This window comes from Pipistrellus hanaki (genome assembly GCF_964339955.1).
Source record: "Pipistrellus hanaki genome assembly, chromosome: 8".
Taxonomy (NCBI): Eukaryota; Metazoa; Chordata; class Mammalia; order Chiroptera; family Vespertilionidae; genus Pipistrellus; species Pipistrellus hanaki.
This window is the reverse complement of record NC_140510.1, coordinates 18914217-18937867: the sequence shown is the minus strand read 5'-3', so window position 1 is coordinate 18937867 and position 23651 is coordinate 18914217. Positions and strand designations below refer to the sequence as shown.

The 23651-nt window shown below is 35.9% G+C and overlaps 1 protein-coding gene across 2 annotated transcripts in view; it reads right to left on the bottom strand.

Annotated features, from left to right (window-relative positions):
• Positions 1-23651, bottom strand: part of THSD7B (thrombospondin type 1 domain containing 7B) — a 959962-nt gene that overhangs the window by 533104 nt on the left and 403207 nt on the right. For both annotated transcript variants that reach the window (XM_084891907.1, XM_084891906.1), the window contains one exon: positions 17037-17847. In XM_084891907.1, coding sequence (XP_084748033.1) covers positions 17037-17847 — 811 coding nt within the window. The remainder of the gene's footprint in view (positions 1-17036; positions 17848-23651) is intronic.

The following is a 23651-nucleotide window of genomic DNA, read 5'->3' as shown; positions in this document are numbered from 1 at the left end:
TTAGACCAAACGCAGCAGGCTAAATTTTAAGTTGATAATTTAGAATGGTCTGCAAATGATGTTATAAATATCCAAATGGACTTCCCCACCCCTGTAACTAAAGGCCCTAACAAAGATTCTTGTCTGCAGCCAAAAATGTGATGGACCCTTTCAGAGAAGGCGGTATACCTTTTTAATGAAGCAGAAATATTCTGTTGATTTGTCTTTTCAAAGGAAGCTACAATAATTGTACCTATTTGGCATTTACAGAGTTCATTGTCATTTATAAGTTACTTTGGAAGTATTCAATTGTAAAGGAAATTATGAAACTAAAAATTACTCTAGTAATTCTTACTTCCTCTGGAAATGTAAGGAAAACTCTTTACTTATAAAATAAGAACAGGGACTGTTATAAGAAAAAAGCCACCAGAAAAGTATATTCTCATTTCACTAACACTTCAATTACTACTTTAAGATAAAATTAAATAACCGAAACCGGTTTGGCTCAGTGGATAAAGCATTGGCCTGCGGACTGAAAGGTCACAGGATCAATTCTGGTCAAGGACATGTACCTTGGTTGCGGGCACATCTCCAGTAGGGGGTGTGCAGGAGGCAGCTGATGTTTCTAACTCTCTATCCCTCCCCCTTCCTCTATGTAAAAAATCAATAAAAATATATATTTTTTGAAAAATAAATAAATTAAATTAAGTATCTTGAACATTCAGAAAAGAAGAGAAATATAATAAATAATCTTATTCTTTATTCAAAAAAGAACATCTCTTTCAGATTTCATTAAATAAATAATTACAAATTTAGGTGAAATTTACTGTGTTCTTTGCAATCTCAATTCCATCTATTTCCCCAGACATAGCCACTGTCCTGAAAATTATTTGTGTTATTCTCTACCATGGTTTTATACTTATAACTAAATATGTATATGTTCATAAATAGCAGGGAGCATTCATTGTTTCACATGTTTTAAAAACCTTTGCTTAACTGTTGTTTTATTGTACATATTACTCTGGAAATCGTTTCCCTCTCTTAATATTATGACTTCTAAATCTATCTATCTATATAAAACCCTAAAATACAAATAGACTGAATGGCAGAATGACCAGTCATTATGATATGCACTGACCACCAGAGGGTAGACATTCAACAAAGGAGCTGCCCCAACCTGCAGGCGCCTACCAGCCAAGGTGAGTGCAAGCAGGGACCCCAATCACCTCCTGGTCACCCTACAGATGGGCCCTGATCACCAGCCAGGCCTAGGGACCCTACCCATACACAAATTTTGTGCACTGGGCCTCTAGTCTATGTTGATAAATACAGAAAACCATCATTCATTTTTATTAGTTAGTCACATTCCAATGTATATGTATTCACTCTTCCATTAGGGCACCCTTTGGTTTGCCTTATTTCTTGCAATTCCACAGGATTATAATTGAAACTCCTTTACATGTGTCTATCTGTTACACATGTCTGATAAATGTTCCCTAGTATGTTTGCCCAGAGTTGTGTGGGGAAATGCAGGACTTAGTTGGAAAGTATGTAAGGAGGATTCTTCGAAAGGTCAGAAGTCTCAAGGGGACCTTGCCGGAAGTGGCAGCCTCTGCCTTGACTTTTCCAAACAAGTCCAAGACCCTGTGTGTTTGGTCTTTTAGACCAAGTGCTTAAATACTTAGTCTTTTAAACCTGAAAGTATGCTTTCTCAAGGATACTTACCCTACCAATAGTATCTAATAGTTAATTTTAGATCAAGCTAAAATTTTAGTTCAAGCTAAATTTGTTGTTAACAAAAAAAGCCTAAGGAGGCAGGCAATAGAGGATATTTGTTCCCAAAGCAAAACAGCCCCTTAGCCTTCTCTTTCACAGAAACGTGTGTCAGAGTAATCATTCATTTGTTGCTCAGGGTCAGCTGGTCAGTCCCAGCAAAGTGGTGTCCCATGTGATGAGCTAGGAACTCAATGAAACATGGTAGAACTCTCAAAAACAAAGAGTAAGAAAATGAAAGCAGTAACTGCGCAGTAGGCTGTTGGAGCCCGCTTGGGATTTCCAAGTTTGAGGGAATTGTTTCTCACCTAAGGAATTCACTATCTCTATTATACTTCTTAAGAATGTAGGTATGTTTTCCATTGGAAAAATAAGCCTATTTCTGAAAGCAAGGAAAACAAAAGTTTTTTCCTGTATTTGCTTAGGAAGCAATGGTTTTATGTATATTATTAAAATGATTATGTTATGTTAATCAGGAAGTTGATTACTTTAAATAAACAGATTACTTAATACTGTTTAATAATAATAATAATAATAACAATATATAATAATATAACATATTTGACTACCTTCCCAGGGTTTGAATTTTTTAAGTTTTGCTTTCTTTCCTTATGAAGGAAATTTTATTTTAAGGTATATGGGAAGTTCTATCAAATAACGAAGTAATAATTATATTCTATTTATATGTGTATTTTAAATAGATTCTAATATGCTTTCATTTATAAGTTATAATATTGTAGAGTATTATGTTTTGCAGAAAGGACAAAATTCCATGCCATTTGCATTATAATCAAATCAATAACTATGTCATTTTAAATTTCTTCTCATTTGGAGACATACTGTTTTATTGTAATGCATTTAAAAATAAATTACATTTTCTGAGGGATCCATAGAAAGGACTCATATTTATTTTAAGCTACATATCTCTAAGAATAAACTTTCAGATAATCCCCCTTGAATTAGATAAAAATTATTAGAAATCTATAAAGTATCTAGATTTATAGAAATATTGGCAAGAAAAATCTGGATTAAAAGAATTTAATTATAGGACTAAATGAACTAAAAAGAATTGTAGTTCTCATAGCAATGTGTTTGTTTACATGAATCTAATAAGAATCTGAATTCTTCATAACAGGACATAAGTCAGTTTCCTATTATGGTTTTATTAACCAAAACATTGCTGAAATGTCATGTCTGACAAGAGAGACATGCCAGGGCTCTGGATGTCACCAGAAAGCTCTAAGGAATAAAGACTGACTTTGAAGCCAATAAGCCCTGGATAAAGAGCCTGGTACCTTGCTTGGTCATGTGGTTCTTGGCAGTCTTCCCAGGTAAGAGAGGAAGGCTGCTTTCCTAAGAGATGGCATGAAAGGAACCTCACAAAACCTGGTGGCTCAGACTTGCTTGGAAAATTCAAGGCAGGGGCTGTGGCTTTTGGCATGGTTCCCCTGACCCCTGACCTTTTGAAGAATCCTCCTTACAGATTTTCCAACCAAGTTCCCTGCTTCCCCACAGAGTTGGACCATGAATATTCATGTATTAAATATTGTGAAAATTCTTTTTTCCTACAAGTTCAAAGCTTGGTATTATTAAATGTAGTTTTCCAAATTGTTGAAAAAATGCATTTTCTTTTCTTGATTATCACTGAGATTTATATTCTTCTCATATCTTTAGTAACTACTCAATTTTTCTATTCTATTAAGTAGACTTTTCCTACTGTTTGCCCATTATGATTGGCTGAATAATGGCCCATGACAGATGTCCACACTCTCATCTCTAGAAACTGTGAATACATCACCTTGCATGCCAAAAGAAACTTTGCAGTGTGATTGTTAAATATTTTGAAAGAAAAAGATTATCCTAGATTATGCAGGTGGGCCCAATGTAATTACAAAGATCCCCATTTGAAGAAGGCAAAAGGCCAGAGACAGAGAGGGACATGTGATAACAGAATCACAACTTGGAATAATGCAAGGCCATGAGCCAAAGAATGTGGGCAGCCTCTAGAGTGGGAAATGCAATGAACCTCTGGAAAAACATGCACAAAATAATGTCCCCATTTCAAGATCTTTTAAATTTTAGGCTTCTGACCTCCAGAACTGTAAGACAATACAAATTGTATTAAGCCTCTTTGCTTTGTGATGTGTTACAAAATCAGTTGGGAATTAATATACCCATTTTTCTATTGATTTGACTTTTTTCACAATAAACTTAAGAAGTGCCCTTACAAACATATGTAGACAATAATGACAAATAAATATCAATATATAGACACTTGTATTCACAGGGGTCTTCAAACTACGGCCCGCGGGCCACATGCGGCCCGCAGAGGAGTCTGATCCGGCCCGCCAGGTTTTCTGGGCAGTGAGCGCAGCCAAGGTGTTACAGTAGGAATTAGTAGTTCATATAGTCCGGCCCTCCAGCTCTCTGAGGGACCGTGATCTGGCCCCCACTTTAAAAAGTTTGAGGACCCCTGAACCTGTTCCTTCTTCTATATTTTCCTAAATTTTGTATTTAATTTTGTTTATAGTATCTTTTTGTGGGACACAATTTTTTAGTTTGTTGTTCAGTCTTCCCTTTAGAGTTTGCACGTTTATACCACATTTTATTAAATTTCATGAGATTTTTTCCTTTATCTCAATGTCATAAAGTCATGCTCCCATATTTTATCTGCCAGAAAAAAACTTTATACTTTACAATTTCATATTTAGGTTATCGATTAATTTTATATAGATTTTCATATATGGTGCTTTACAAGACCTCTGATTTTGGAAACATCAACATTGTATATGTTCATCCTTTGTATTTAACCTATATAATTCTGATATTTTTCTCTCTATGTTCAGTATATTTTGTCTTTCACAGAGATTTCTTCAAAATTATCTTTGAACTTTGTATTAATTCTTAACACACATTGCAATAAAATATTTAATGTGTAAGATTACTTCCTTATTCCCTACTTATTTCTTTTTAATATCATCCTCCTTTCTTTCCATGAATGAAATATCTCCCGTCAGATCATTGACAATATAAATTACAACTTTCTGCTTTTACTTTACTGATCTTTTGCTCTTTCAGGTTTCAATGAGGTACCACAAGCACAGGTTGGAAGCTCTTTGACTATAAGGTGGGACACTTCAAATAGCAAACATTGCTGGGGACTGATGATGCAGAACTCATTGGGACCTGCACCATTAATTTCAGAATGGGAATCCTTCTCTCTCTTGTGTTGCCCTTATAGACCATACTTTATGAAAGCTGACTAGAGAAAGAGAGCTGCATTCTGTAAAAATGCAGGGTACTCTCACAAACCTGCATGTTCACAGAATGACGTTTCACACTTATACTATAGTCTGTAGGTAAAGGAATAAGTTTTAGGCATATTGAATATATCTGTCCTCAGAGTTACTTACCACCTATAATTCTTAAGCCTTCCAAGAATCTTGTATTAGAATAGAATGAGCTATACTGTGGTGACCTGAAATCTCAATGGTTTACCAGACTAAGAGTTTGTTTTCCTTTCATATAGAGTTTGTCACAGATAATTCAGCTCTCCTAGAAGGCACTCCTCTACCCAAAGACTTAAGGATCCAGTTTGTACCTGGATTATAGATCTACCATCTAAATGGGGTGCCTTCCGAGTTCACCTTGGAAAAGGGAGGTAGAGTAGGAAGATGGCCCAAAGTGACGTATGACTTTAGCCTTATTTACAATACCCACATTTCACTGGTCAGATCTCGGTCAAATATCCCCAACGGAAATGCAAAGAAGAGAGGGAAGCCTGGCCGGTGTGGCTCATGGTTGATTGTTGATCCATGAGGCAGGAGGTCATGGTTGGATTCCTGGTCAGGGCACATGCCAGGGATACAGGCTAGATCCCCAATTAAGAGGGGGGGTTGTTAGTGTAGGAAGCAGATGATTGATGTTTCTCTTCTCATAGATTCTTCTCTATATATACTAAATAGTATACCTCTCCCCACCTCTCTCTAAAATCAGTAAAAAATATATAAAATTCTAAAAAATTACAAATGAGACAGTGAACTATCTTTTTATGTGCGACAGAAGAGACAAAGTGTGAAAAGCACAGGTTGTGTGTGTAATAGCTGTGCCACATAAACTGATTTGCTTCTTGAAGATCTTCCAGCTGAAGGAAAGCTTTCAGCTTTCCTCTCTGCTAGGAAAATTACCATTCATCCATCTGCTTCCAGTTCCCAGAATCTGTTGATTTTTCTTTTTAGCTTTTATAGCCTTTCCAATTACTTTTGTCCTTCAGGGTTCATGCCTTTTTATTCCTTTATTTACGTGGGGTTCCAGAGTATAGCAGTAATAAATAGCTATGTCCATATTGCCCTATGAAAAGTTATTTGACAAAAAAAAATTTCTGCTAAAGTCACATAATGACCAATTTATACATCAACAAGCCCCTAAAGAGCTTACTCTGCCTTATACATGGAGAAAATACTGGTAAAAATTAATTAAAAATGCACATGTAAAGTACTGAATTGTGGAAATCTAATTTCTACTAATCTTATTCTAATTTATGGAATATTTGTTTATAGAATTTAATATTTCCAAGGTTTGCAACAATTACCTAGAGGTATCTGTGCAGACTTTCTTAGAATAAAATAATTACTGACTTATTAGGGCTGGGGGCATAGCTGATAAGAAGTCACCAGATTATCAAGAGTTCCTACATTTTAACTGTTGATAAATTCATTGTTTTACAGCCCACCTAAGTGTGGGTGTGTAGGGAAGGGGCAGGGGAACTCACAATGTATTCTAAAGGAAGGAACCATCTGTGGAGATAAGTATCCAAGGGTAATCACATGTAGGAAAACACAAGCTCTTCTTATCCTTTATCCTAGTGACCTTGAGGTACTCATCACAAAGAACCGGATTGCACTATGACTTCCTTGAATGGCATGCCCCGTGGTTTCTCTCTTACTTTTTTGTTTCTGCTTAATATGCAAACGTGAGTGTGAGATCTGTATGCTTTTGCATACACTAACTTAAAATGAATATAAGTACACTTTTCTGAAATGTTTCTTTTGAAATACATTACTTAAAAATAACAAAGAAAAGCCCTGAGCAGTTTGGCTCAGTGGATAGAGCATCGGCCTGTGGACTGAAGGGTCCCAGTTTTGATTCTGGTCAAGAACATGTACTTTGGTTACAGACACATCCCCAGTTGGGGTATGCAGGAGGCAGCTAATCGATGTTTCTCTCTCATTGATGTTTCTAACTCTCTATCCCTCTCCCTTCCTCTCTTTAAAAAAATCAATAAAATATATTTTTTTAATAAAAATAAAATAAAAAATAAATAAAAAACAATTGAATACTTCCAACACATTCTTTACAGCAAAAAAAGTTATTTTTTTTAGAAGCGAAAGTACAACTAAGAAAATACATTAGAAATCTTTGAAAGCACAGTTATCCCAATTATTAACAAAAACACTACTATCCCTTTGGTAGCAGCTCATTCAAATTATAGCACAGTAACAAGAGAAAAATTGCTTCAGGAGATTGCAGATTCTAATTTAAAGAATGACTCCAAGATGTCATCATGAAAATAACACCAGGGGACAAAATGTGAATGGAGAAATGAAGAGAAGTGACCAGAACTGAGAGAGGCTTTAAGAGAATAGATTTGGGAATTCAAGTAAATATATGCTATTTATTTTAATGATTTTTATTACAAATGGATAGCATTTTTATGCCACCATTCAAACTAATAAGAATAGCTTTTAAAAATAGGAATAATAATCTGAAGAAGAAAAACATATACACACCAAGATAGACGTGAAATACCTGGATGCTTTAGAAACTAGACTAAAAAATGAGCTACCTACTATGAAATAAGTTTCAGCAAGTAAAATAATTTGAATAAACAGTTTGTTTCTAACATTGTCTAGAAGACAACTTTTAAATGCAAAAAATAATTTAAAATGACTAGGAAAACATTAAGAATTACTAAGAAATTTTAGCTGGACGATTATGGATTTTGTTTTCTCTACAACCTCCTTGATTGGCCAAATAACCTGAGGTAATTTATGTCTTGCTTGACAAAAGTAATGTTTATATTAGGTTAGAATTTATAGAAATGGGGGGGGGCACTGCTTGAACTATATAACATTTTCCTGTCTAATTCTCAATAACATAGATCTGAGCTATTAAAATGCTTCTTAATTTCTTATTTTGAGTTATACTATTTTTAAACTTTCAACAGTTAATAAACCTAAAATCATATATTAAAACTAAGAGAGCAATATGAAATCATATTTTAAATATGCTTTTCAGTTGCTTCTGTGAGACAGAGATTATTCTATAGATAGGAGACAAGCACATGTATACTGAAATATTAAATTCTTAAGAAGGAATATTCTTAAAGTGGTGCTATACCAACATAAAATGCTTTTACTATTGTATTCATTTCTTGTTACTACAAAACAGTTTCAATAGAAATATGAAATGAAGTTCCAGTCTCAGAATACAATTTTCTTAGGGTACTAAGAATGATATGCAGCTATATGTTTTAATATGTGTGTTTAAATGGTTGGAGGTAATACAAATAAAAAACAAAGTAACAACAGTATGTGAGCTCTAGCAATGATGTTTCTTTGATAGAGTTAAAATTTATTATCCTACTTTCAGAGAAAATCATTATACTGGCCTGAAAATTTAGGTATGTTTCAGTTGTACCAAATGATCGCAGCTCTAAAAACAGTGTCCATGACAAAAGTTCCTCTATATTTAATGATATGAAAGTAAAATCCATAAAATTCACCTGAATTTTATTCACACAGACAATAAATTAAACCACTTTTTTACTCAGGCAAATGGACTGATTGCCTAGTCTTCAGATTGGATTTCATAATTCAGATCTACTTTTATTTAAAGAAAAGAAATTATAAACAAAAACTGAATATAGAAGCCTACTTCATTTTGCTAAGTAAGGTATTATAAAATTCAATAATAGCATAACTGATATCTGAGAATGTATAATGAACAGGCTGTAGGACAGCTATTTTAAAATGTCATAATAGAGTCTCAGAGAAATTTCTGTCAAAATAAAAGAGAAAAATATAAGACATGCAATGAGAACTAGAAACAAAGGAGGTTTAAATCCAATAGGCAAATCAATGATTAGGGAGCAGAGTGGCACCAAGAATGATAAAACTGCCTACCACATTGCAAGTATAACTGTGAATAGAAAATTGCTTGAGGTGATTATCAAAAGTAACAGTAATCAATGGGAACACCAGTAAAGGGCCTTCATTAGAGCTCTATGGTGTCCTAGATTGATGATGTGACTGTCCAGGAAGTCATAGGCAGGAGCTTTCATTGCCAAGTAAATAATGGCGCTCCGGTTATAAATGACCAGGTGACCAGCCATTGCCATAATCAGCAAAATGCCACTTGTCCCTATAGTCTCACAGAGTCCCTCAAAAGGAAAGTGATCTGAAGGTAGATATAAGGACAGAGTAAAAGGGAATCTATTCTTGTGGACAATTTTTAATGATTACAGGAAACAAAGTTCATCCTAGAAACCAATGGACACACAAACATAACAATGGTTTCCTGAATGAATCGGATCCACTCCTCCACACACATGCACACACAGTGTACTTTTCAGAGATGGATTTAGCCTTTTTAAAATAATATTGGTTGACTGTGCCCAGATAGTCCACAGTTCATCAGGTTGGATGGAAATGAGACAACTGTGTCAGCAATGCTGCCGGACAGACATCAAGCACAATGTTTTTGTTTAGTGCAGTGGAAGGCAGCGGAATGGAAATGTCCTCTCTGAACACCTGGTAATCTAATCATTTTATGATACTATGTTAGTCATTTCATAGTGCTTTCATGACTAACTAAAACGACTGGTATGGATTTCATGACATAATGTAAGAAAAATATATACAATAGTTGTTTTGGTTCAGTATCCCAGTATCCTACCTAGAACTCCATTTCAGCTTAGAAGGGGTCTCTATTGTCCTCAAAACAACAAAAAGAACAAACAAACTGAAAATCAACAGCTTTTTTTTAGATCCCACAGAAAATTCAATCACAGGGATGATGGGTGCCCTCAAAATTTGAGAGACAAACAGGTGAATACAGAGGATCACAAAAGCCTGGAGGAGCCCTAGGAGAAGAAATGTTAAGAGATCTCTGGCCTGTGCGGCTCAGTTGGTTGAGTGTCTTTCCATGAAACAAAGGATCACAGATTTGATTCTGGTGAGGGCACATTGCTGGGTTGCAGGCTTGATCCCCAGTAGCAGGGGCACAGAAGACAGTTGATCCCCAGCAACCCATATCTCTCTTCTCTCTCTCTCTCTCTATCTCTCTCTCTCTCTCTCTCTCTCTCTCTCCCCCCCCCCCCGCTACCTTTCTCTCTCTAATATCAATAAAAACATTTTAAAAAAGAAATAGTAAGAGAAGTTCTTTGGAAAAAAGAAAATAATACATATTAGTCAGAAACTTAGATTCACATAGAGAAGGCCTGTTGGAGGAGAAATAAAGGAGGTAAATAAAATATTTTATTTTTAATCATAATTGATCTAATAGTTAATAATCTGTTTAAAATTATAATAACAATGTATTCAATGATTCAAATGTAAGTAAAACTAGTACCAGCAATGTTATAAGGGATGGGGAAAAGGGACTAGGAATACTCTGCCATCGGATACTTGCAGTATGTATCAAGTGGTATTGTGTTATCTGAAAGTGGACAAAATTAGTGGTAAATTTACAAGGTAAACTCTAAGGCAACTACCAAAACAGGTACAAAAAAATAGTATAATTGATATGTTAAAAGAGGAGACAAAATTACATAATATAAAATGTTCAATTGAAAACAGAAAGATGAAAATCAGAAAAAGTCAATAAGTGAAACAAAGAACAAAAGCAAAGAATGGAAAACTATAATCAATGTGATAGCTGTTAATCCAATTATATCAATAACCATTTTTAGCACCAATGATACAAATATATAAATTAAAAGACTGAGATTGTCAAAGTGAATAAACTAGCAAGATCAAACTTTATGTCATCTACAAGAAACTGACACTAAATATAAAGACACACAGATAGATTAAAAAAATAAAGGAATGGACAATGGGGGGAGGGAAGAGACATATGTAATACTTTCAACAATAATCTAAAAATATCAATAAATACATGCAAAAAATAAAGAGATAGAAAAAATATACCATAATAACAGTAATCAAAAGAAATATGGAGTAATTGCCGAAACCGGTTTGGCTCAGTGGTAGAGCGTAGGACTGCGGACTGAAAGGTCCCAGGTGCGATTCCGGTCAGAGGCATGTACATTGGTTGCGGGCACATACCAGGTAGGGGGTGTGCAAGAGGCAGCTGGTCGATGTTCCTCTCTCATCGATGTTTCTAGCTCTCTATCTCTCTCCCTTCCTCTCTGTAAAAAATCAATAAAAATATATTTTTTAAAAAAAGAAAAGAAATATGGAGTAATTATATTTATTGCAGAAAAAGCAGAATTTACAGCTAGGGACATTATCAGGCATAAAAATTGCCATTCCATAACAATAAAATGGTCAATACTCCCAAACGACATAGCAATCCTGGAATATGTATATACTCAACAACAGATAAAACTGCAAAGAAGAATAGGTGATTCTACTATTGTGGTTGAAGACTTCAACACTCCTCTATTAGAAATGGACAGATCCAACAGGAAGAAAATCTGTAAGGACACAGTTGAACTAAACCACACTATAAATGATCTGAATATAATCAACATTCATAGAATACGTCCTCCAACAAATGAACATTCTCTCAGGATTACACAGAATATTTAGCAAGACAGACCACATTTGGGTTATAAAACACACCTCAATGAACCTAAAAGTACAGAAGTCATACAAAGATGCACTCAGAGCACAACAGAATTAAACAAAGAAATAATAGAAATATGGCTGAAGAACCGCGGTGTTTAAACAACACACTTGAAATACTACATGGGCCGAACTAAAAAAAAAAAAAAAAAAAAATCAAGAGAATTTAAACAATATTTTGAACTAAACCAAAATTAAAATTAGTAGGATGCAATACAAGCATCCTAACAGGAAAATTTTTGGCATTAATTTTGCATATTAGAAAAGAATAAATATCTAAAGTTAATAACCTAAACTTCTAATTTAGTAAACTATAAGAAGAACAGCTAATTAAATCCAAAGTAAGTATAATTAAATAATAAAAACTAGAGTTAAAATCTACATAATTAGAAACAGAAAATAAATAGAAAAAATAACTAAAATCAAAAATTTTGAAAAGTTCAATAAAATTGATAAATCTCTGGGTAAATTAAGATAATAAAGAGAAAGAGAAGATACAAAGTACTAACATCAGTAATGAAAGAGGGGTCATCACTAATGATCCCATGGACATTAAAAGTATACTATTGGAATATTATAAACATTCAAAAACATAAGTCTATGACCACAAATTTGATACCTTAGGACTGAAGCAATTCCTTAAATAATACACTCAGCTAAAACTCAAACAAGGATAAATTTATAACCTAAACAGATCTATATAGTAAACTTTTAAATATGTTTGTTATTGATTTTGAGAGAGAGAGAAAAAAATTAATGATCAGCTGCCTCCTGTAAGACCCCTACTACAGATCAAGCCAGAATCCCAGGCATGTGCTTTGAACAGGTGACCTTTTCATGCTTGGGAAAATCCTTAAGAGCTGAGCCACACAAGCTAGGGCAGATCTGCCTTGGCAGATCAATATCTATTAAAGTAATTGAATCAATAATTAATAGCCTGCCAAAACATAAAACACCAGGACCAGATGGGTTCACTGTCAAATTCCATCAAATATTCAAGGAAGACAATGTAGCAATAGCAATTTCTCTATAATTTATTTTGGAAAAACAAAGCAGAGGACATATGTCCCAATTCATTTTATGAGACCAGCATTACTCTAATAACAATACTGAAGAAAGCCATCACAAGAAAGGAATTTAAGACTGATATCTGACATGAATATGTACGTAAAAAAGGTCAACAAAACATTAGCAAATAACATCCAACAATATATTAAAATATAATACACCTCAAGCGAGTGTGGTTTATTTCAGGTATGCAAAGCTTGTTCAACATTCAAAATCAATAACGTAATCAATAATATTAATATCCCATCCAGCATGACTCAGCATCAGCCTATGAACCAGGAGGTCATGGTTTGATTCTTGTTCAGAGCACATGCCTGGGCTGCAGGCTCAATCCCGGGTATGGGGAAAGCAGAAGGCAGCCCATCAATGATATCCCATGTTTCTATCTCTCTCTCGCTCTCCCTTCCTCTCTAAAATCAATAAAATATATTATTTAAAAAGAACCTTAATAATCCTATCTATATATGGAGAAAAAAAGCATTTGACAAAGACTAAGACCTCTGCATAATAAAAATTCTCAGCAAACTAGTAATAGAGGGTGACTTCTTTAAATGAATAAAGAACATCTATAAAAACCCTACAGAACACATTATATTTAATGGTGGGAAACCATATGATTTCCTGCTATGATCAGGAACAAGGCATGGATGTTCCTTCTTATCACTCCTATTTTAGATCTTAATGGAAGTCCTAGACAATGCAATAAAACAGAAATGGGAAATAAAAGATATACAGATAGAAAAGAAAAAATATTTGCAAATGATATAGTTATCTATATATATAATTCCAAAGAATCAACAATAATAGCAACAAAAAGTCTCCTGAAACTATTAAGCAATTATAACAAAGTTGTAGGGTACACAATCAACATGCAAAAGATAATTGCTATCTTGTGTACCTATAATACAATGAAAACATAGAATTTGAATGTAAAAACACAATACATTTATATTAGCTCCAAAAATATGTGAAATACTTGTGTCAACCTAATAAAATATGTAAAGGTCTATATGAGAAAAAGTACAAAATTTTGATGAAAGAAATCAAAGAAAATTTAAATAAATGGATAGCCCATGTAAGTAAATAAGAAGATTAAATGTTATGAAGATGTTAGCTATTCCCGAATTGATCTATACATTACAAGAAAATTATGAACAAAAGTGTGGTTTTGGACCAAATGCTTCTAAAATTTATATGAAAAGACAAAAGATCCAGAAGATTCAATCAACATAATGTTAAAAACTAATTTAGAGGACTGACACTACCCAACGTCAGGATTTACAATAAATTTTTAGAATTAAAGACAGTGTGTTATTAGCAAGGAATATGTAAATGTATCAATGCAATAAAGACAGCTCAGAAATAAATACACACAAATAGAGTCAACTGATCTTTGACAAAGGAACAAGGCAATGCAGTGGAGAAAGGATAATCTTTTAAATAAATGGTACTAGAACAACCAAAAAATAGTAAATCAAGACGCAGACCTTACACCTTTCACAAAAAAATTTACTCAAAATAGTAAAATGCAAAACAATAAAACTTGTAGAAGATAACATTAAAAAAATATAGTTGATCTTGGGTTTGGTGATTTTTATTTATTTACATTTTAGATTTTAACACCCAAGAATGATCCATAACAGAGAGAATAAGAAGACAGGTCACAAACTGCACTATATATATATTTTTATATCGATTTTTAGAGAGAGGAAGGGAGAGGGACAGAGAGAAGCATAAATATGAGAACAAAACATGCCCCCTACTGGGGATTGAGCCTGAAACCTGGACATGTGCCCTGATCAGGAATTGAACCTGCAACCTGTACATGCATGGGATGATGCCTAACCAACTGAGCCACCTGGCCAGAGCTGAAAGAAATTATTAAAACATATATCTGATAAAAATAGCTCTTAAAAATCAACAATAAGAAAAAGAACCTACAAATCAATAAATAGACAAAAATCTAAACAGATATCTCACTAAGGAAGATATCCAGATGGCAAATAAGCATATGAAAAGATGATGAAGATCATATATCATTAAGAAATGGGAAATTAAGGCAAGATAGCATAATAATTAAAATGATAAAAACCCAAAGCACTGAGAACAACAAGTCCTGCCAGTAACTGAAGCAGTTGGAATTCTCATTCATTGTTATTGGGGATAAAAAATTGCCGAAACCGGTTTGGTTCAGTGGATAGAGCGTCAGCCTGCAGACTGAAAGGTCCCAGGTTCGATTCTGGTCCAGGGCATGTACCTTGTTTGTGGGCATGTCCCCAGTAGGGGGTGTGCAGGAGGCAGCTGATCGATGTTTCTCTCTCATCGATGTTTCTAACTCTCTATCTCTCTCCCTTTCTCTCTGTAAAAAAATCAATAAAGTATATTTTAAAATATTAAAATATATATTTATAGCCACTTTGACAGACATTTTAGAAATTTTGTAGAAACTACATATACTCTTACTATAATATCCATGAATTATTCTCATTGACATTTACCCATATGCACTGAAAACACATGTCTACATAAAAATCTCACATGAATGTTTCTAGCAGTTTTATACATAAGTGCGGAAACTTGGAAGCAAACAATATGTCCTTTAATAGGTGAATGAATAAAAAAGTGTGGTACATCCGGACAATGGAATACTCAGTGCTAAAATCTACTGCACTACCAAGCCATGAATAAACATGGAGGACCCTTAAATGTATATTGCCAAGTGAACAAAGCTAAACAAAAAAGGCCATACAGTACATCAGTCCAATGCTATGACATTCTGGGGAAAGGCAAAATATGCAGACAGTAAGAGATCATTGGTTAGCAGGGGTTCAAGGAGAAGCATTAGATCAGCAGATGGATTACAGATTTTTATAGAAGTGAAACTATTTTCCTCTGACATAGCAATGATGTATACACATCATTATACATTGGTACAAACCTGTAGAACTCTAATGTACTCTGGGCTATAGTAATGCATCAATATTGGCTCATCCATTGTAACAGGTATACTACATCAATGCAAGATATGTGTGTGAAACAGCGTATGTTTGGAAGGGGAGTGATGAGAAGGCATATGAGAACTCTGTATTTTCCACTCAAATTCTCTGTAAATATAAAACTAAAGCTGCTCTAAAAATAAAGTCTATTAACTTTTTTAAAGAACTTGGTAAAAACAAGCAAACTAAAAATGAAAACATTCTATGTAATAATCCTATGTGCAATATTAAGAAAACAATGTTATTACAGAATTCTACATACATATTCAAATAATAATCACCCAAATCATCTACTTAATCTCTTGGGCTTCACAGAGGGAGGCAAAAAGAGGCAGAAAATCACTCGTCAATGGACTGCAAATTGTATATAGCATAAATCAGAATGAAGCACCCAAGATAAAATATGCTCATTTTTAAAGTCAAATTTAAAAAAAAATCATTACATTTCTTCATTCTTGAATAGCAGAGGTAATCTTCTGAATCTCTCCCAGCCAGCTGTGGATCCATAGAAAACAGTAACTGGTGATAACGATTAATTTTAAAGATGAGTGTTTCATTGTTTGGTAATTTAAATACTATTGAAAATCATAACTTGGAAGAAACTTTGCAATATAACAGTGTTTTCATTTAAGACCACATGGGGGAAAATTAAACCAGTATTATTTTCAACATAGTTCTCTGGGTTTAATGTCAAGATGTTTTATAATACAATTTAAAATAAAACAATTACAAATAATATTGAAACCTACACAATGGCTTTTAAGTTTTAGTTCAGATCCTGTAAAGACTGTAATTCTAATTATTTGCTGTTCAAGTTAATATTTTTATCATATCAACACCAAAGAAAGAAAGCAGTCTTAGATTAACATATCAATATTAGTTCTGCTGTAAAAAAAAAATCTACATCTCAAATATTTTTAAAAAATCATTCTTAATCATGAAAATAAAACTAAAGCAAGAATAAAAGAAGTATAAGAAACAAAAATTATGAAAAATGATCATTTGAATAACATATTACCAATTTGAGTGAACTTGAATATTTATAATATCTTTTATCACTATAGTAATAAAAGACTTTAGTTTTAATTGGTTGATATTTGATAAAGTGTGGAAATATATGACACCTAATATAGTTTCAGTACCAATTATGCAAGAATTCAGAACATTGCCTGGTCTCCACACTGGTATTTTTAGAATTAAAATTGAAGACTTCTCAAATAAAACTTTTAAAAACCTAAATCCCAAACTTGCTTACCATTTTCCTGTTGTAGAAAATCAGAAAGAAACCTTATAAAATCATACTGTACAATATTCAGGTGAGTCAAAAACGTAAACACTGAAGGCCTCCTACCTTATCATGGCATTTTTCCCATCACTCCTTGTACACCAGACCTGCCGGGTTTGATAGCCTATTTCTATGTCCCAGGGCTTGGCATGGTGATGTGGTTTGTAACTTGGGTATCTCAAGTTGACTTGCTCCTTTGAATCAGAGCTGAAATCCAGAGCAGTTCTTCCGGTCAGGTTAATGTCCTTGAGCTGAGGCAGTCTGCATTTACTCCACGGGCCAACTTTAAGGCTGAACGTGTATTCCTCTTCCCCAAGAGGACAGGAAATGGGCGCTTCGCAGATCCTCGTCTCTGTCAGATTGGGGCAGTGAGAACCTCCGTAGAGAGGGGGGGCGATGGCCACTCGAGTTCTGTGCTGCAGTCGCCTCCCGCACCCCTTGCTACACTTGGACCAAGGTGAGAACTCAGACACAACACAATCCCGGGGGCAAGGAATGAGGCAAGCTTGTTCTGTGGGGGGCTGAGGGGCAAAGTGTTCACATATTTCACTTGCAACCATGGTTCTGTTCAACTTCTGAACGCAGTGCACAGTGCGGTGCTGCAGCCCGTGCTGGGCCGTCACGCACTCTGAGGTCCGAGTCCTGGCCTGGCCCAGGACGGGGGGCACAAGCACACAGTGGTGCCAGTCAGAGACCTCCCACTGAAAAAGGTCGCTGTGCCAGTCACACACTCGGAAGCAGCTTCTCTCCTTCGGAGGCCTGTGGTTCTCATCACAGCTAGACGGGTGACTGGTCCAACCTTCAAAGTGGAAGCACCACAGTGCACGCGTCTGGACTCCCCCTGGCCCACAATCTCCTGTGCACCTTCCCCAGGGGCCTACAGGCAGAAATACAAGGGGTCAGTTACTCAGAGCTCCATGCCACCACCCACACAGAAGCAGGACAGTCTGCATACTTTTTGTACAGCTGATGTGAAATTACAAATTTTGGTGGACAATATAATTTAGTGGTTAAGAGTGTGAGATTCTCCATCAGTTGGCCTTTATGTAATCCCCATTTATTTCCTCTCTTACTAGCAATATCAGCTTGGACAAATTACTTCAAATTTCTAAACCTTGTCTGGCTGTAGAGGCTCAGTTAATTGAATGTGGTTTTATGCACTGAAAGGTTGCTGGTTCAATTCCTAGTCAGGGCACATACCTGAGGTGAAGGCTTGATCACCAGTCTGAGCATCATGTACAGAATGCAACTGAATATTTCTCTCACACATTGGTGTTTCTCTCTCTCTCATAATCACTATCTAACTACCTATCTATCTATCTCTCCCTTGCTATCTCTAAGCATGTCCTTGGTTGAGGATTAAAAAAAAAATTCTTATGGAAAACAAATGGAGTTTCCTTAAAAAATTAGATATGGGACTGCCATTTGACCCAGTGATCCCACTTGTAGAAATGTATCCCAAGAAATCTGAAGCACCAATTAGAAATAATGTATGCACTCATGTTCATAGCAGCACAATTTGCAATAGCTAAGATCTGGAGACATTCCAAGTGCCCATCAGAGATGAGTGGATAAAAAAGCTGTGATACATTTTCACAACAGAATACTATGCAGCTCTAAAAAAGAAATAACTCTTACCATTTGCAACAGCATGGAGGGACCTGGAGAATATTATGCTAGTCAGAGAAAGACAAGTATCACATGATCTCATTTATATGTGGAATATAATGAACAAAATAAACTGATGAACAAATTAGATCCAGAGTCATAGAAGCATAGAACAGACTGTCAAATCTCAGAGGGAACATGGGGAAGGGTGGGTAGGTGGGAAGAGATCAACCAAGACCTTGTATAAGTATATGCATAATCCATGGACTGGATGATGAAGGCCTGGGACTGCGGGGATAGTGGGGGGAGAAACAGGATAGAAGAGGTCAATGAGGAAAAAGGGGGGCATATGTAATACTTTCAACAAAAAATAAATAAGTAAATGCCTAAGCCTTCGTTTCCTTAACTACATAGGAGGAAGATAATTAAAAGCACTGACTTATAGAGCTGTTCTGAAGATCAATTATATAATGTGGTGCCAAGTAGATAATACTTAAAAAAAAGATTGGAATCACTGTAATTATTATGTTCCAAAGTCTGTATATCTAATTCATTATTAATACTTTCCAGCTGGGCAGTGTTTCATCTAAAAGAAAAGCCTTAAATCCAAGCTTTAATAAAGTAGGATTTATCATGTTTTCAATCCTTTGGCTCACATCCTAAATAGCTCAGAAGAGAAATACGTTATTAAAAAATAACATGCCAAATTATCCTAAATATATTTTCATTTTCTAAATAGTCGTCCTCAACTGTGATGTTTGCTTGCAGATTAAATTGCATAAAAATGATATAGGGGATAAAAGTAAGGTCATAAAGGAATAATTAGTGCTGATTTGCCTTTGGAAACCCTGCTCCTACAGTCCTTGAAATACATCCCTTCTGATTTCTGATAGGCATTGAATCCAGGTAAAGCCTCCCACATTGCCTTGTCATATGCCAAATCTTTAAATTAATGAATTAGTGTTTGTGGGAAAGAGTCCAAGAAATGAGCAGATGAAAACCTGCCAGTTTGATGTCCCTCACATTTTTTTTTTTTTTTTTGTGACATACCAGCTGGCTTGTCCTCAAGGCCAATTATCTATCTTTTCACAAGGACTCCAAGTGACCCCGTTTTGTGTCAATGGAAAGAAAAAAAAAAGATTTATCCCTTTCACTTTACTTAAATATGTAATATGAACCTGGAAAGTGTGTTTCAGCTGAATCAGGTAACTTTTGCCCCCATATTAGGGTTGTGATCATAAAAGCAAGTCACACCTTGAAAAGTGTTTAAATTTATACAAGTGAAAGGAAGAAGGTATCGCCTTTCCCAAAATAGGATACAACACCCAAAATGCCACTTAATTACTTGATGGAATATACTTCATGCACATCTATTGCGTGTCTAGGAATAATACATGTGTGCATAGTCACGGGCACTTAGCAGCCCCAGAGATGGGTATTTGTAACCAGGGCTACATGCCACATGAAGATCTCTCAGTTTTGTGGACAATGATTTGGGTTCTAATACACACAGTCATCCCAGTTCTTCCTCACAGTCCCATGAGCCTGATGTTCTAGGGCCTAGAATCTAGGCAATACCCTGTGAAGCTGGAGTCCCAGTGATTCCTTACTTTCTGAGAGGGTTTAGCATAGAAAATACACCTTCTTCTTTCAGTACCTCCACACTAGAGTCCCCTCTTGCAGAAATGGACAGAGAAGTTTCACTAGAGTAAATCAGCTCCTACTCACCAAACACCCTTGGTTTCCCACATTCTTCCGCGGACCTGTTGCCCCAGCCTTGATCACGGCCCAGGACATGTGCACGGAAAGCAGTGCTCTCAGCACAAACTGATTTGCTCTCAAGTCTCCTGATTCCCTCCTACATCGCTCACAGCTTTGTACTTTGTATATTGAGATATTCACCGTTACATAAAAGGTATTTTCAGGCTTAATATGCTCAGCTGTTCTGGAGTAGTTTTCAGTTTAATATGCCATACCTGTCTTTCATGTAAGACTAAACATGCAAATTTTTATTATTACCAAGAAAAAAATATTCCCCCAGTTATTCAGTAAAGAAACATTTCAAAAAGACATATGATTGCAGACAACTTTTAAAATCCAAAATCAGCCTTGAATGGTAGAAAAGTTATTTGGATAAATGTAAAGGAAACATTTTTGTAAAGCACTGGGTTTTAAAATAATGGCTGCCAGTTTATCTCTATTTGCTTAGGAATCAAATGCACAGTTGGGATGTGTGTGTGTGTATGAGCGCGCAGATTAAAGAATTTAAGACCAGAAAAGATAAATCATTTCAAGCTAATGTTGAAAAATTTAATATTAAAGTTAATTCACCCAGAACATTTACAAAGTGATCCCTACTCTTACTTTTAAAGCCTTTAATTAACATATTTCTTAATAGTAAATGTTGTTTTCTGCCCACTTCTAAAATTCTGAAAGTAGTTTTTTTTGTTGTTGTTATTTGAAATCATTAACAGTTTAAACATTGTAAATTACTATTCTTTCCTTAGCTTTCAAATCCTCCATCTATACAGAATTTTCTAAACAGGAATATTTTTTCTAGATCAATGGAAGACAAAAGATATCTATCCTAAATAATAAAGATGTGATATGCAAATTGACCCTCGCTCCATCAGGCCGTCACAAGATGGCTGTGCCCACAGTGGAGGCAGCTTCTTATAATGAGCTGTAAGGAGCAATTAGCAAGGACCTGAGCGTGCGTGGTGGTAGGCCAGGGTGGGACACCTGAGGCTGTGCTCCCTGCCTGGTGGGGCTTGATGGGGCACCTCAGGCCAAGCCCCCCACCCCTGTCAGGGGACCTGAGGCTCTGCCCTCCCCACCTGGCAGGCCATGATGGGGGCCCTCAGACGCAGGCCATATCCCACCACTGTGCAGGGCTTGATGGGGGACCTCAGGCCTTGCCATCATGCTGGGGGACCTCAGGCCGGGTTGGGGAACCTGAGGGTATACCAGGGGACTTGAAGCTTCACCCCAACCCAGTGGGGCTTGACAGGGGTGGGACCAGCTGGGTCTGGATCTTGCCCAATGGGGGTGGGGATGGCCAAATCTGTGTCTCATGTGATTTCGAGGCACACATGGGTGGCTGAGGACTTGACTCTGGGTTCTGCGGCATGCCCAAGACTCTGATAGGAGGGATATTTTCATATAGATTTTACTAATTTCCTTTCATCTCTTACAATTCTACTATAGAGAAAGGGCAAATAGCAATATTAAAATATTTCCTCTAATTAATTTCCTTTTAATGTGCACAAATTTTGTGCACTGGACCACTAGTCCTATATAATAAAAGGGTGATATGCAAACTGACTAAAAGATGGAATGACCAGTTGCTATATGCACACTGATCACCAGAGGGCAGATGCTCAATGCAGGAGCTGTCCCCCTATGGTCAGTGTGCTCCCACAAGTGGATCACAGCTCAGCCGCAAGCCAGGCTGATGGCTGGTGAGCACAGAGGCCTACCTCTGCAGCAGTGCTAAGAATGTCTGACTGTGGCTGTCAGTCAGACATCCCCCGAGGGCTACCAGACTGTGAAAAGGTGCAGGGCACAGACAGGTTTGAGGGACACACACCCCCACCCCCTGCCCAGTTCACAAATATTGTGCACCAGGCCTCTAGTTAACCAATAATTACTGCCATTTATTGAAGGCTAGCAATGGTGGGCTGCACTTGGCTGGAGCCAGGGGACTATTAAATATTTAGGAATTTTACCAGGTGGCTATTAAATCATTCTTAGTTGGAAATGGGTTCTGGTGGGAGGATTTATATCACACTACAAATCAAGGCAAATCAAGGCCTTGTGTGTTTTTTTAAACAGCAAGTGTACATCATGCCACAGTGATTTGCCAGGTACCTTCCTGTTCCTTAGTTGATCCTATGAGCTGGAGCACTTTTTACCCATTAGTGAAAACGAACATTAGACAACTTACAAAGCACATCCGAGGGCACACAGCCAGCATGTGGTCACCAGAATGGGACTCCAGGCCGCTGGGCCTCCTAGCTCAGGCTCTTGCCCTGCATTTAAAAGAAGCCCTTTCTAGGTGTGAATCTGTATGTGTGATCCTAAAACCACAAGGCAGATTTGTTTGTAGCTAGTTGTGATCTCTTCTATTTGTTAGTTAATAATCTTTTGAGTATGAGTAGAACAAATAATCAAAATGGTATGTGAGCAGGGGTTTCCACTCCTAGTCCTGGAAAGTTAGGAGAGCAGTTTCTGCACAGTAAGATGCATGGGTGTTTATTAACACTACTCAGGACATTAGGGAGGCACTGTTGAGAAAGAACAGTTTCTTCTTATGTTAAAACAACTGAAAACCAAGTCAATAACAAGCAAATGTACAGTGAATTGTGTTTTCTTGGAATAAGTGAAAAATAAGTTGCAAGCAAGACGTATGTGACGGAGAGCAAGACCTCTCAGCAATTGACCTATAACAATTTTCATTTTTCAGGCAAGAAGAGAAAATGTATTCTGCTATTTACTCAGTTATGTTTGACTATGAATGTTAAGCACACACAACAGTGAAAATCACACATTACTGAGAAATTCTGCCATTTCAAAAAACATGCATGCTAAAGTGATACGTGACCTGCAGTTTGGGAAATATTATGTCCCTTGTCCACGTTCAGAAATGAAAGAGCATATTTAAATTTTGAGCCATTGCATAAAGAAAAAAAAGTATCACCTTTAAATCTGTTATGCATATAAAATATGATTATATTCAGAATATATATCTAAAGATAATCTAAAGAAAAATATAAGAAACCCCTGTTTTTAGACATCAATAATTTTATATTTCCTAACTCAGAATGGGTCTCAAGTAATACAAATAAAACAAAATTTAGAACAATTAAAGTTTAAATCACAAGTTTAACTACAGACATAATATGGCTCTAAATTAAAATGCATACTGTGTTATTTTTGCAGAAAACATTTCAATGTTATAATGGGAATAGCGATTCTGTACTTTTTTACCTGGACCAATATGACATAACATCATCCACCTGCATCTTACTATCCTTTCTGTGGAATAAACAAAGTTACTTTGGAATAATTTGC